This window comes from Zootoca vivipara, chromosome 4, assembly GCF_963506605.1.
Source record: "Zootoca vivipara chromosome 4, rZooViv1.1, whole genome shotgun sequence".
In the NCBI taxonomy this organism is placed as follows: Eukaryota; Metazoa; Chordata; class Lepidosauria; order Squamata; family Lacertidae; genus Zootoca; species Zootoca vivipara.
Window position 1 is genome coordinate 29,313,692 of NC_083279.1, and position 12,269 is coordinate 29,325,960.

Sequence of the window (12,269 nt, forward strand, 5' to 3'; positions counted from 1 at the left end):
AGGCAAAAAGAATTTGATAACCTCAGTAGAAGAAGGCATGCAAGGTCAATGCATATCTGAACTGCCTTAGTGTTATTTAAGGCCTCAATTCAAAATGCATTGCATGCTGAAAAATGCTTGCATGCAGTTACAAAATTTATGAGACTATTTTTTGTATTTTTACTAAACACAAAAGTTTACTGAGGCATTTCCTCATCTGCTTTGATTTTCTTGCAGCAGATCTTACAGAGGAAGGAGCTGCAATGGTATACTTGGAACAACATCAGAGCCCTTCCCCTTCCCCACTATACAGCTGGGGCTTGCCCATCTGTCATGTTCCCTTCCTCCCTGCAGCCTGTGAAAACTTTACTACTGTGGTATGAGTGGCAAGAGTGGGAGGAGATATTCTCCCCAAATTTGTCATGGGCATGTTGCATAAGTTGAGCTGTACATGCATGGCAGGTCCATCTTTGTACAGTATAGTTCAGATGTTCATAAGTCCTGCATACCCACCAGTACAACTGGACTGAAGTGAATATAGTTTACTAAGGGCCAGTTCACTTTTTTCCATCCATTTATATTGTAAAGTATTGTCTAACAATATGGGGTGTATGCAACCAGTTCCCATGAACTTTCACTCATAAAAGTTGTGGAAGGATTGCAGCAATCAGGTGATTAGATATACAAATGATAGCATATATGCACTGTAACACAGGTTATGTGTTCTATGCTGTAGGACAGGGGTAGCCAATGATCACTGGGTATTACCTATGCTGCTGGGAGTTGTAGTCCAAAACATCTGTAGACACCACTTTGGCTCCTGCTCTGTGGTTATGCAAGCTAATTTGCTGTCCCGCTATGCATGGTATATGTAAACTGGCCTCAAATTTCAAAAATGAAACCAAATTTTGAATTTCAGGAAAAGGAGAATCAAGATCTTTTGGATAACTACCATAGGGCCAATGAGCAAGCAGAAAAGTGGGAATCCAAGTTCCAACAAATGGAAGCAAATTGTAGCTCTGTCCAACTGGAGCTCCTCAGTACAGAATCTGAGAACCGCAGACTAAAAGAACGAACAGAGGCTCTTGAAACAGATATAGGGCACGTAAGTTTGAAAAGCCTCAGCAATCCATTTTTACAATTTGATTTTCATTTAATAGCTGGACAGTAGAGCTTTTTCATTTCGATTCAGCACTTTCCCCCTTGTTCTTCATCTCCGTTGGGAGTGTTAAGGGATAAAGTTTATTGTGAGACATATTGTCGGGGGGGGGGGGAACCACAGGGTCTGAGGGAGGAGGGAGGCAGGAGATCGGGTTACAGGGATCCACAGCCCCTGCTCTCCAGCAGTACCTGTCCAGCCGGGAGAGCAGTTAAACCTCCGGAGATGAGGAGGGGAAGGCGGTCAGCACCAGGATGTTGGGTAGGAGCCCTTGCACTGCCTCAGCCAAGAGGACTCAGAGAGGGAGACGCTACTTGCTACTTCCGTTGCCCCAATTGCGCAGGGGTCTCAAACGCAAGGAGGGGAGGCGGAGATTAGGGGTGTCCAAGTTCTTATGCTGGGGTAGAAACTGGAAGGGGGCACTCCCGGATTCTGCTAGTGACTAGGGCAGTCATGAATCTGTTTGCTCTTCACTGTATATAGTATGCACAACAAATCTGTAAATAATCAGGTTGGAGTCCTGCGTGGTTACTTGTGAGCAACCACCCCACGATCCTTACACATATGTATCACTTATGTGGGCTACAGCAGCTACTTTCAGAAAGCACATTTGTTGTAAAGGGAAGAGGTCTTCCACTGACCATCATTCACTGACCCGATTTGCACACAATGCTAAACCAAATCATGGCTTAGTGTGGCCAAGCAAATGTGGGTTCCCAGAGAGATCACAGCCACTTTGCTTCTCCTCCAGTTCTGCTTCTGCCATATTGCTTTAAGCTAAACCACAGATCACCAGCCCAGGACCCAGTTGATGGCAATAGCTACCATTGACCTTGCTAAGATTGTCACACATTCTGGCTTCTTTGAGACTGTTTGAGATAAGTATGTGTAAGTATGTGGTGTGAGCCCTTGTTTTTTTTTTTTGTAAATGTATGAATTCTAGACTTTCACCAAGCTGAGAGTTCTGCATTCTAAGTACCAATAGTCTCTAGGTATCATTATGTATCCTAAGATGGTTCCTGTACACAGTGTGGTTAGTAAGAAATAATATGTGTTTTTGTTTTCTAAAGTAAATAATTCTATCTTTTCTCTACCCCCAGCTCTGAAATCTGATTTTGCAGCCAAAAATCAAAATTTTGAAGATTAGACACTTTTATTTTAATCCAGATGGCCTCTCAAAATACCCAGCAGTCTTTATTTAGAACAAAAACTGTTATTTCAGTGCAATTCTTACTTACTAGTGCAGATTCTTCAGTGTTCACATAGTCTTCTATCTTACAAAGGTTTCATTGGCTATGTACATGGAAGAACAACTTTCTGCATTGAAAGGTCATATAATATTGTGCTTTCTGCAGACAACTGAATCTACATGGAACTCTGGATCAGTCTGCCTAAGCCATAGCCCTTAACAGTGTATATAAATAAGTGATATAAATGAAATGTAGCTGCATCTAGTGTTTACTGGTTGTTACAAGATATTTATTTTACGTTCTGCTTACAGTTCACATTTTTATTTTAAATTCACTGCAGAAACTCTTAGATGTTATGTATTAGAAAAAAGATAAGGTATCATTGTTTAACTAAAACTGTACTGTAATTGATAAAGTTATTAGGCATTATTCCGGTACATTTCTATCAAAATGTTAATTGTCTTTATCAACACATGTTTTCACAGCAATTAGCAGCAGAAAAAGCCCACAAGTCACAGATTAGTACATTAAGTAAGTCTCTTTTGAAAATGGAGGAGGAACTCCATGACGTGCAACTGGAGAAAGTTTCTGTACTGTCAGAATTGGCATCTACTCGGGAACTATGCATAAAATTGGACACTAGCAAAGAGTTATTAGCCCGGCAACTAAGCAACACAACACAGGAAATAGAACGGGTAAGTATAATCTAATCTACACATTGTTTAGAGCAAACAGGAAAGGCAGAAAACATAAATTGGAATGCCTTTTAATATCATCTTGAATGAAATTCTCACAATACAGCAACCTTTATGTTATGTACGTTTGCTTAAATACAAACATAAGACGGATTACTGGATTACTGCTGGATTACACCAAAGGCTTTTCTGGTACAGCATCCTGTTCTTCCAATGGCCAAACTAGAAGACTATGAAAAGCCCCTAAGCAGGACCTGAGTGCAACAGCTCTTTCCACATTTAAGAATCCCAGCAACTGGCATTCAGAGGCATATTGCCTCTAATAGTGGTGGAAGAATATAGTAGCCATTGATTGTCTTATCCGCCATGAATTTCTCTAATTCTCTTTTAAAGTGATCCAAATTGGTGGCCATCATAGTGAAGGAAGTCTAATAATAACAATAATTAATTGTATTATTTATATCCCTGCCCATTTGGCTGGGTTTCCCCAGCCACTCTGGGTGGCTTCCAGCACATATAAAAACATAAAACGTCAAACATTAAAAACTTTCTGATACAAGGCTCCCTTCAGATACCTTCTAAGAGTTTGTGTAGTTCTTTATCTCCTTGACATCTGATGGGAGGGTACTCCACAGGGAGAGCACCATTGCTGAGAAAGCCCTCCACTGTGTGGGGTTGCCAGTTCCAGGGGTTCCTGGTTTTATATGTTTTCGTATATACATGTACTGTAGACTGCTGTAACTGAACCCTAGCATAAGATACAAGTTACCTGTATATCAACATCAACAGTGTTCTCATTTGTCTATTTTTGTTACATACGATGGAACCTCTCTACATAATCTCACAAGGCTTCAATAACTGAGTGAAAAGGGGGTTGGGTTGGGGTGAGTTGTGAGTGGGTGGGTCAGGTGTAAAGGGGGCGGATTTGGTCAGGTGTAAAGGGAGAAGGCATTGGATAAGTTGGGGTGTTGGCGTGTGGAGCGAGCAACCCCATCTATAATATCACCATCCATTTTTCCTAGGGATTCATGCAGGAGGCATCCAGAAAACAGTGACTTTATTTTCCCCGCCAACTTCCCTAAGAAGGCAGAGTTACATGGTACCAAAATGACTGCATAAGCCAGCTCCTTAGATTACACCTCCAGTTCCTTCCCTCCCTAGTTCTTCAAAGCTCCTGCTTCTTATATTCTTACATTTACCTTGGCTCCTTGTTCCTTTTTTACTTTCTCTTTATGAATTTGTTCAGTTTTCTTTCTCCTCTCTTTTATTCTCCCCCCAAGGTTTTTCCTATGGTGTTCTGTGGGGAAGGGGAAATGAGCTCTTAGAAGAGACAACACATGTCCCGACTAACAAAAGAAAAAAGGCCAGCTATCACTCCCTCAGATCTACTTGCCACCTGTGGTAGAAGAAGCTAGTGCCTTTCTCTAGAGCACTTACAACCACAGTTCTGATTTCTAACCTTACCTTTCCAGTGCTGTCTAGGCTAAGGTGGTTATTGATGAAGGAAAGTGCTGGGGTGCAATGGAGTTTGGCTGAGATTTTAGCCAGCCCATTCAGTCTTTTGATGCTTTGCCTCTAGGCTGGGATAAGTTTCAGTGTTTCTTATAATAATAGTATAATAATAATAATTTATTATTTATACCCCGCCCATCTGGCTGGGTTCCAACAAAATATTAAAATACAGAAATCCATCAAATATTAAAAGCTTCCCTAAACAGGGCTGCCTTGAGATGCCTTCTAAAGGTCGGGTAATTGTTGTTCTCTTTGGCCTCTGGTGGGAGGGCATTCCACAGGGTGGGTGCCACTACCGAGAAGGCCCTCTGCCTGGTTCCCTGTAACTTGGCTTCTCATAGCAAGGGAACCACCAGAAGGCCCTCGGCGCTGGACCTCAGTGTCCAGGCAGAACGATGGGGGTGGAGACGCTCCTTCAGGTATACTTATGTCATCTTTGCCAGGGCAACAGTTTTTGGCAGGAAAATGCCAGCCACTTAAAATTAGGTTTTATGCATGAAACCTCCGCTCCACCATCTTGGATAGAGAATTTGATAGCCCTCCTTTCATCTGGCCAGTAGAGGGCAGAATCCCTCCCCCTTCAACCTAGACCTTCTGGACTTGGGTGTGCTTTTACAAACTGGCCACTTGTCTCCCACTCATTTGACAACCTCCCTCACCCAGGCAATGGTGCTCCTTCATTCCCTCCTACAAGCCTGACTAGCTCTTCTCAGCTCTGCAGCTTCTTACTCAATAATGTGGCCCTTTACCATCACTACATAGGCCTGGCTAGCACGTCTGGGTTCAGCAGCCACCCACCCAACACAGCCCTTTTGTTCTTCTAGTCTGGCTGTTAGGATCAAAGGCTTATTAAGGGTCCATCTCCAGATATGCCTCACTCCCACCTTGTACAACTGCTCAGAGATGTTATTGAGGCTTACATCAATCAGTATTTTGCTCTAGCCCTACATCCATCTTGCTCTGGGAAAAGGGACAAATTAAGTCACCATACCTCAGATTTGTCTGCTTCTCCTTCCAAGGATTTAAGCCAGGCATCCCCAAACTGCAGATGTTTTGGCCTACAACTCCCATGATTCCTAGCTAACAGGACTAGTGGTTGGGGAAGATGGGAATTGTAGTCCAAAACATCTGGAGGGCCGAAGTTTGGGGATGCCTGCTTTAAGCCATTCTGAAAAGACTTTAAAAGTCTAAAAAGATTTTTTTTTTGCATGGCTACAATTGTAAGGAATCGAACAAATATCTGCATTGCAGTTTTTTATATTCCTCAGAGGAATCATTGGAGGTCTTGCCTGACCTGCAAACTCTTCAGGACAGCTGGTGGCTAAACATGCTAGGAGGGGTCCTGGGTCCTGTATTTCCCCTGGGTTAGTGTCACTTCTTCATCATAGGACCTCTCCCCAGGGCAACCAGCCCTCTGATCCCTCCCTGATTTGGCTTAGTTTAGGTAAGTAATACTGTTTTCTGGATGCCTCCTGGATGCATCGCTGGGAATAGAATGTTGGTGACTTTCCATTAATCTTCTCTCATGGGGTGTGCAGGAGGCATCCAGATGCACCGTTTGTCAGGTGACTGAGTATGGGCCTGGGCTCCAGCATCTACCGTATTTTTCCATGTATAAGATTAGAGGGTTCCCCCCCCAAAAAAATAGGTTTAAAATTGGGGCTCGTCTTATACACAGGTAGTGCTGAGGGGGTGTTTTCTTAATTTGGAGTCCCCCAAAATAGGGGGCATCTTATACATGGGGGTGTCTTATAGACGGAAAAATACGGTAATTTGTGCCATATCTATTTGGAGGGATTACTTTTTACTTTTCTTTTTTAGGCTCTCTTTATTTTGCTCACAAGTGCTTCTCTGATGGCTCTTTCTCCAACTCGAATATGGTTGAAACTGGAGATGGAGTCTTAGGAGTTGAATGACGCAATCGTTTTGGTATCATGTGACCCCACCTGTCCTAGGGCAGCGGGTAGTATTAATCCACTGTTTACTGGATTCCCCCTGCATGCCCCCAGAAAGAATGTTCATGGTAAGTGACCAACATTCCATTCTATGCATCATGTAGATTACTTGGCATAGATGCACGCCAAGTTTCTACGGTGATAAATGCACACCAAAACTTTCTGAAATGGCACTTTTAACCGTCTGTCAACAGGTGGAATCAAATGTACCCTGATAGCACTGGGGGGAAATGTATTATTTTTTTTGGTCGTTTTTCCACAACTCCATGTTCAAGTCAGTTCTGAACTATGTCAATGTGTGAATTGTCATGTGGTGTTTCAGGTCTCCTCTCCTTAATTTAATTAAAAATAAGTGTTTTTACTCTCAGTGCCAAGTCTACTGTTAGAATGATAGAAATTTTTTTTAATCACTTAAGATGCTTGGAAGTGACCGCAAAGTGGAAAAACAATATTATTTTTCCATAATCAACTAATCAGTCACTTCTGTTAACATCACCACAAAAAGTATCGGGGGTAAGAAGTGCTCCTCAGTTTTTGCAAAATTTATTTATTACCCTGATTTTTAAAAGTATTTTCCCAGTTAGAACCTTGTCTGTGAATCTTGGTGCCCCCCCATCATAGTTATCATTTTTGTGCAAAACTCACATATCCAGCTTTGGGGGCTACTGCAACCCCAATGGCATCTGCAAATCTTTGTAAGAAACCAGCGCACTCTCCTCAATTGGTGGTAAGACTTAATGGCAACTCTCAGTCAAATACCTGTGCCAGGAATATGAATGAGCTCTGAATATGCATATCCTGCCCCATCAGAATGCCCTATGTGCAGAATAATAGTTCTCACTGAAGACCATCTCATTATCTAGCATGTACCGTAAGAAAACATTCAGGCAAACTCTGCTCTCATGGAGCTTTGTGTGTAAATTGAGGCTCTGCAGAGCTTCAGATTATGCCCTCTGAAGTTTAACTGGGGCATACAGTTATATAATTCTTTATTCAGGGGTGGGAAAGAGAAGAAAATCAATACAACCCAGCCAGAGTTAAACATATTTAAGCCACACTGATTTAACTGTATGAAAATAAAATGGGAGCTAAAAGTACTTTAAAATGTGTTCATTTTTGTACCCTAATTTTTAACTGGCAGACAGGGAATTGCAGTTACTGACTATTAGGTGCATATTTTACATCTAGGAAGATGATATGGGGAAGAAGAGTGCTAATGGAATTTAGTTTACAATTTGAAATGTAATTCATCAGTTTCTAATATACAGTGGAACCTTGGTTTATGAACACCTCGGTTTATGAATTTTCGGTTTATGAACACCGCGGACCCATCTGGAACGGATTAATTCATTTTCCATTACTTTCAATGGGAAAGTTCGCTTCAGTTTATGAACGCTTCAGTTTATGAACAGACTTCCGGAACCAATTACACCCATACTTCAGTTTATGAACGCTTCAGTTTAAGTACCCCGCGGACCCATCTGGAACGGATTAATCCACTTTCCATTACTTTCAATGGGAAAGTTCGCTTCAGTTTATGAACGCTTCAGTTTAAGTACCCTGCGGACCATCTGGAACGGATTAATCCACTTTCCATTACTTTCAATGGGAAAGTTCGCTTCAGTTTATGAACGCTTCAGTTTATGAACAGACTTCCGGAACCAATTATGTTCATAAACCGAGGTACCACTGTACTGCATATTAGGGAAAATGAAGAAATTTAACCTTTTTGGCTTTCAGCTGCAAAATGAATGGGAATCATCTCACTCCGAAACCGAACTCCTCAAAAAACAACTCAGTAATGAAAGAATTTCAATTAAAAACTTAGAAACGTTGTTAGAATCCAACCGTGAAAAGGAATATCAATCTCAGATGATAAGCCAAGAAAAGGACTCTGAAATTCAGCTTCTTAAAGAGCAGCTTTCCGTTGCTGAAAACAAGATGTAAGTTAATAACTGGTAGACACAACATGGTTCTTCTGGATTTGAAACCACTATATTTTTTGTTAGTATGCCCATCTTTATACTATTCACAAAGTGGGAAAGAGAAATAAAGCACTGATAGGGAGTAGTAGCCACCTGCCCGAGGAATTCTTAGAAAAGAAGGCAGCCTGAAAAATGGAAGAAAAATATTTTTGTGATTGGAGCAGGCTGCAAGTTATAAAATACCCCCCCCCAATCTTAGACTAATCATGATTCTACCCACATTGCCCTGTGAAAGTAACTGGTGTTTGTGTGATTAGGAAATAGGCACAGAAAGTGTTACAAACATTTGTACATGTTTTTTGTTTATATATCTAGCTGTGGATATATTTATGTGCAGTGTCGTTTGAAATTTTAAGCACTGAATATATTCAATACCTTTTGAGAGCTGAAATATCCCATAATTGTTTTTTTGTTTTTGTTTTTACACTTCTCTAACTTGTTTTTTATACTGAATACACTGAATGCTATTCTTGAAAAGCTAATTGTATTGGGGTTTATGGTCAAACATGAGAGCAAATCCATTGAAATCAGTGAGACTTTGTTATGATTACTCTGTGGGTCTACTTTAAACTTGTTTAAGTCTGAATTCAACCCATTGTTTATTTTATAGTATTTGAATAGTTGCATCCATTCAGTTAAAATGATACCTTTGTCTGTTATAGTGCTACCCAGAGTCGAGATTTTTCACAGCTCAAAAATACAATAACTCAACTGGAGTCTGAGTTAGATATCACCAAAAGGCAGCTGGGTACAGAACGCTTTGAAAGGCAAGTGTATGATCACATATTTAGTCTTCTGCTATTTTTTCCAAATAAGATAACATGGAATCATGCTAATTTAAAAAGAGCTATGTACATATTTTCTAAAAGCATCATAGCAGTGATATTCACTGGAACTAAAGCTGTAATTGAAGGCATATTTATTAGGGAGCCTAGGGCTTGCCGATCGGAAGGTCGGCGGTTCAAATCCCTGCAACGGGGTGAGCTCCCATTGCTCGGTTCCAGCTCCTGCCAACCTAGCAATTCAAAAGCACATCAAAGTGCAAGTAGATAAATAGGTACCACTCCGGTGGGAAGGTAAATGGCATTTCTGTGCCAGAAGCAGCTTAGTCATACTGGCCACATGACCCGGAAAAACAGCGGACAAACGTCGGCTCCCTCAGTGAGTAAAGCGAGATGAGCACTGCAACCCCAGAGTCATTTGCGACTGGACTTAACTGTCAGGGGTCCTTTACCGCTGCTGTGGTACCTACGGTCCCTTTAATGGCCTACTGCACTGTGTTCCAGAATAAGCTTGCAGCAAACATATGTATCATTTTGCATTTTGAAATGTCCACTGACTTAAATAATGTTGCATGCAGGAAATGTGATAGATGCAACAACGCAATGCAAAGTGGACAAAAAAATCCTAAAGTTTGGCCAACTAACATTTCCTTCTTCCTGTAGCAGATGAAGCTCTCTGCATCATCAGATTGAGGAGTGATAGGATGGCAGCTTGTCTGCATTGCCAGCCAGTGCTAAATCCTTTCTATTCACCTCTTGAGTGAACAGGCCTATACCTGCATGTAGGCCCACTTGAACAGAGCTTCAATTTGCCAGTGTGGTGAATGGTTACCCAAATGGACAATTAGAGAATATGAGGTGATATTTGAGGACAGACCACAACTCAGTGGTAGAGAATGTGTTTGAATGTAGAAGGTCCTAGGTTCAAGCTGTAGCATCTCCAGGTTTTAAAAGAGCCAGCTACCGGAGCAGGTGATATGAAAGGCCTCTGCTTGAGAATGCAGAGAGCCACTGCCAGAGTAGACGGTACTAAGCTAGATGGACAAAATAATTTTACCTGATATAAAGTAGCTTTCTATTTTTTCTACACAGGCGGCAACCATTTTAGGCGTGTCAAATTGACGTGCAATTGCCAGAGCATGGGTCCTTTTGGACCTGGAAGAGGGCATAACAGGGGCAGGGGCACTTATGCACGCTCCGTCGACGCACATGTAGGCTGGGAACGGAACCCCAGTATGAAATGGTCTTCTACACCCAAAGCCTGCGTTGGCCTTCCTCCTGGCTTTGTGGAACGATCTGTCTCCATTCCCCATTTTTCATCGTTATAGTCTGTCTGATGAACAATCTTGGTGAGAATCTTCACCTTTTAGCTTGTTGTATTTACCCCATCTTCAGATAAATTACCCTTTTGTTTTAGAGAGCGTGCTGTCCAAGAGCTTCGCCGCCAGAGTCTGGGAGCTCCATACCAATTAACTTCTACAATAAGGACATCATCACCTGAACGTTCTCGGCACCGGTCTTCTGACAAGTCTCTGGACAGATCTTCGGAAAGGTGAGAACATTACTGTACTCAGTAGTGATATGAGATCTTAGCTCTGAAATAATGCGTTTTTTATTCTGTTTATATGTCCAGCACAGTTGTAGAGTTCAGGAACAAATTAGTTTGGGCATCAATATAAAGTCTTTTCTCTTCACTCATAAGATAATAGTGAACATGAACAAAGGCCACACACACCCCAGAAACCATGCTCTTGTTCATTATAGATGTTTCAAAGAAGTGTTTAGAAGTAAAATGGGAATGAGTTATACTTCCTCACTCTTGACTTCCAGATCACCCGAGGGTGGAGATGCTAACTTTTCCTGTGGGGAGATAAGTATTCTGTTTTTCCCAAGTTCTGTGCTGTCATCACTGATGTTTTCAGGCAGTAACTGTTACTGATTTGTAGATCCCTTGCTATGTCTACATTCATTCTTGAACCTTTGCTTCCAGGATGATTGAGCAGGGCCGTCTTAAGCTGATCTGGCACCCTGGTGCGAAGATCGCTCCGGTGCGCGCGCCCCACCCCATTTCCCAGTGTGGGCAAAGCGCAGCTGCCGCAGGCTCAGCCACGCAGCGCCCCCCTGGTGGCCCGGCGCCCTGGCGCCCTGTGCCACCCAGCCTTGCCGTAGGGCCGGCCCTGTGATTGAGCATGGCTATCGTTGCCCCTTTCCTTAGTGCATGATGTGTTGGTTGAAAGGCATGCAATAGGCCTGAGATGAGGAGTAGTGTAATGGTTATTGATATCATAAAGGCACTGATGCCTCGTTACACCTGGGAAAGGTCATTTTCTTTCCCTGTGCAGTTCATAAGGGGCAAAAGCATTTGCAGTGTTCTCTACTACGTGAAACATTGCAGGTTTCCCCAAAAGTCTTCTCCCTTCCCCTCCTTCTCAGTTTTTTGACAATATCTTTCCCATTCATATCAACTAGTCAGCTCAAGAAAGGAAGGCAGACGGACGAACTCGCAGATGTGTGTGACGTTAGTACGGAAGATACCCTAGAAGATAAAATCTGTTTGAAATGTCTTTCTTTGGGGATACAGCATTATACATATGAATAAAAGTGTTTATGCAATCTAAAGTGCACATAGTTTCAATCCTTCATTTTTCACTAACAAGTCTCCCCACAGGTGTAATTCTGGTGCACATGAATCCAAGCCACCGCTACTTCAATCACATTGTCTTACACAGCTTATTTAATTTTACTCTGTAAAATTAATCACCTCTACTGTTCTTTTGGGGGTCATATGATGGCTACAAGGGAAAATGAGCCCATATAAAACTGCACAGCCTGCGTAGAATTGACTATGTAAACTTCATGCTCAAGTTAGTAGGGATCAGTGTATAATAGCCAGTTGCCATGGTAGCCTTTTGAGCAGTTGAGATTGGCTGTCTGTGCCAAAGTGCACAAAATCCCTCTTAATGTATTTTCACATTAGATGTGTATGTTTAAATAAAAGTAGCACTGTGCTCT

The 12,269-nt window shown here is 42.0% G+C and overlaps 1 protein-coding gene across 7 annotated transcripts in view; it reads left to right on the forward strand.

The window, feature by feature from the left end:
- The window catches only part of TSGA10 (testis specific 10), a 37,407-nt gene that overhangs the window by 21,596 nt on the left and 3,542 nt on the right, over window positions 1-12,269 (forward strand). For 3 of the 7 annotated variants that reach the window (XM_060273445.1, XM_035115563.2, XM_035115564.2), the window contains 4 exons: window positions 899-1,084; window positions 2,814-3,023; window positions 8,231-8,433; window positions 9,138-9,784. In XM_060273445.1, coding sequence (XP_060129428.1) covers window positions 899-1,084; window positions 2,814-3,023; window positions 8,231-8,433; window positions 9,138-9,528 — 990 coding nt within the window. In that variant the 3' untranslated portion in view covers window positions 9,529-9,784. Of the gene's footprint in view, window positions 1-898; window positions 1,085-2,813; window positions 3,024-6,356; window positions 6,559-8,230; window positions 8,434-9,137; window positions 9,785-10,678; window positions 10,810-12,269 lie in introns of those variants that run through there. The other 4 variants (XM_035115561.2, XM_060273444.1, XM_060273446.1 and 1 more) reach the window with 3 other exon arrangements.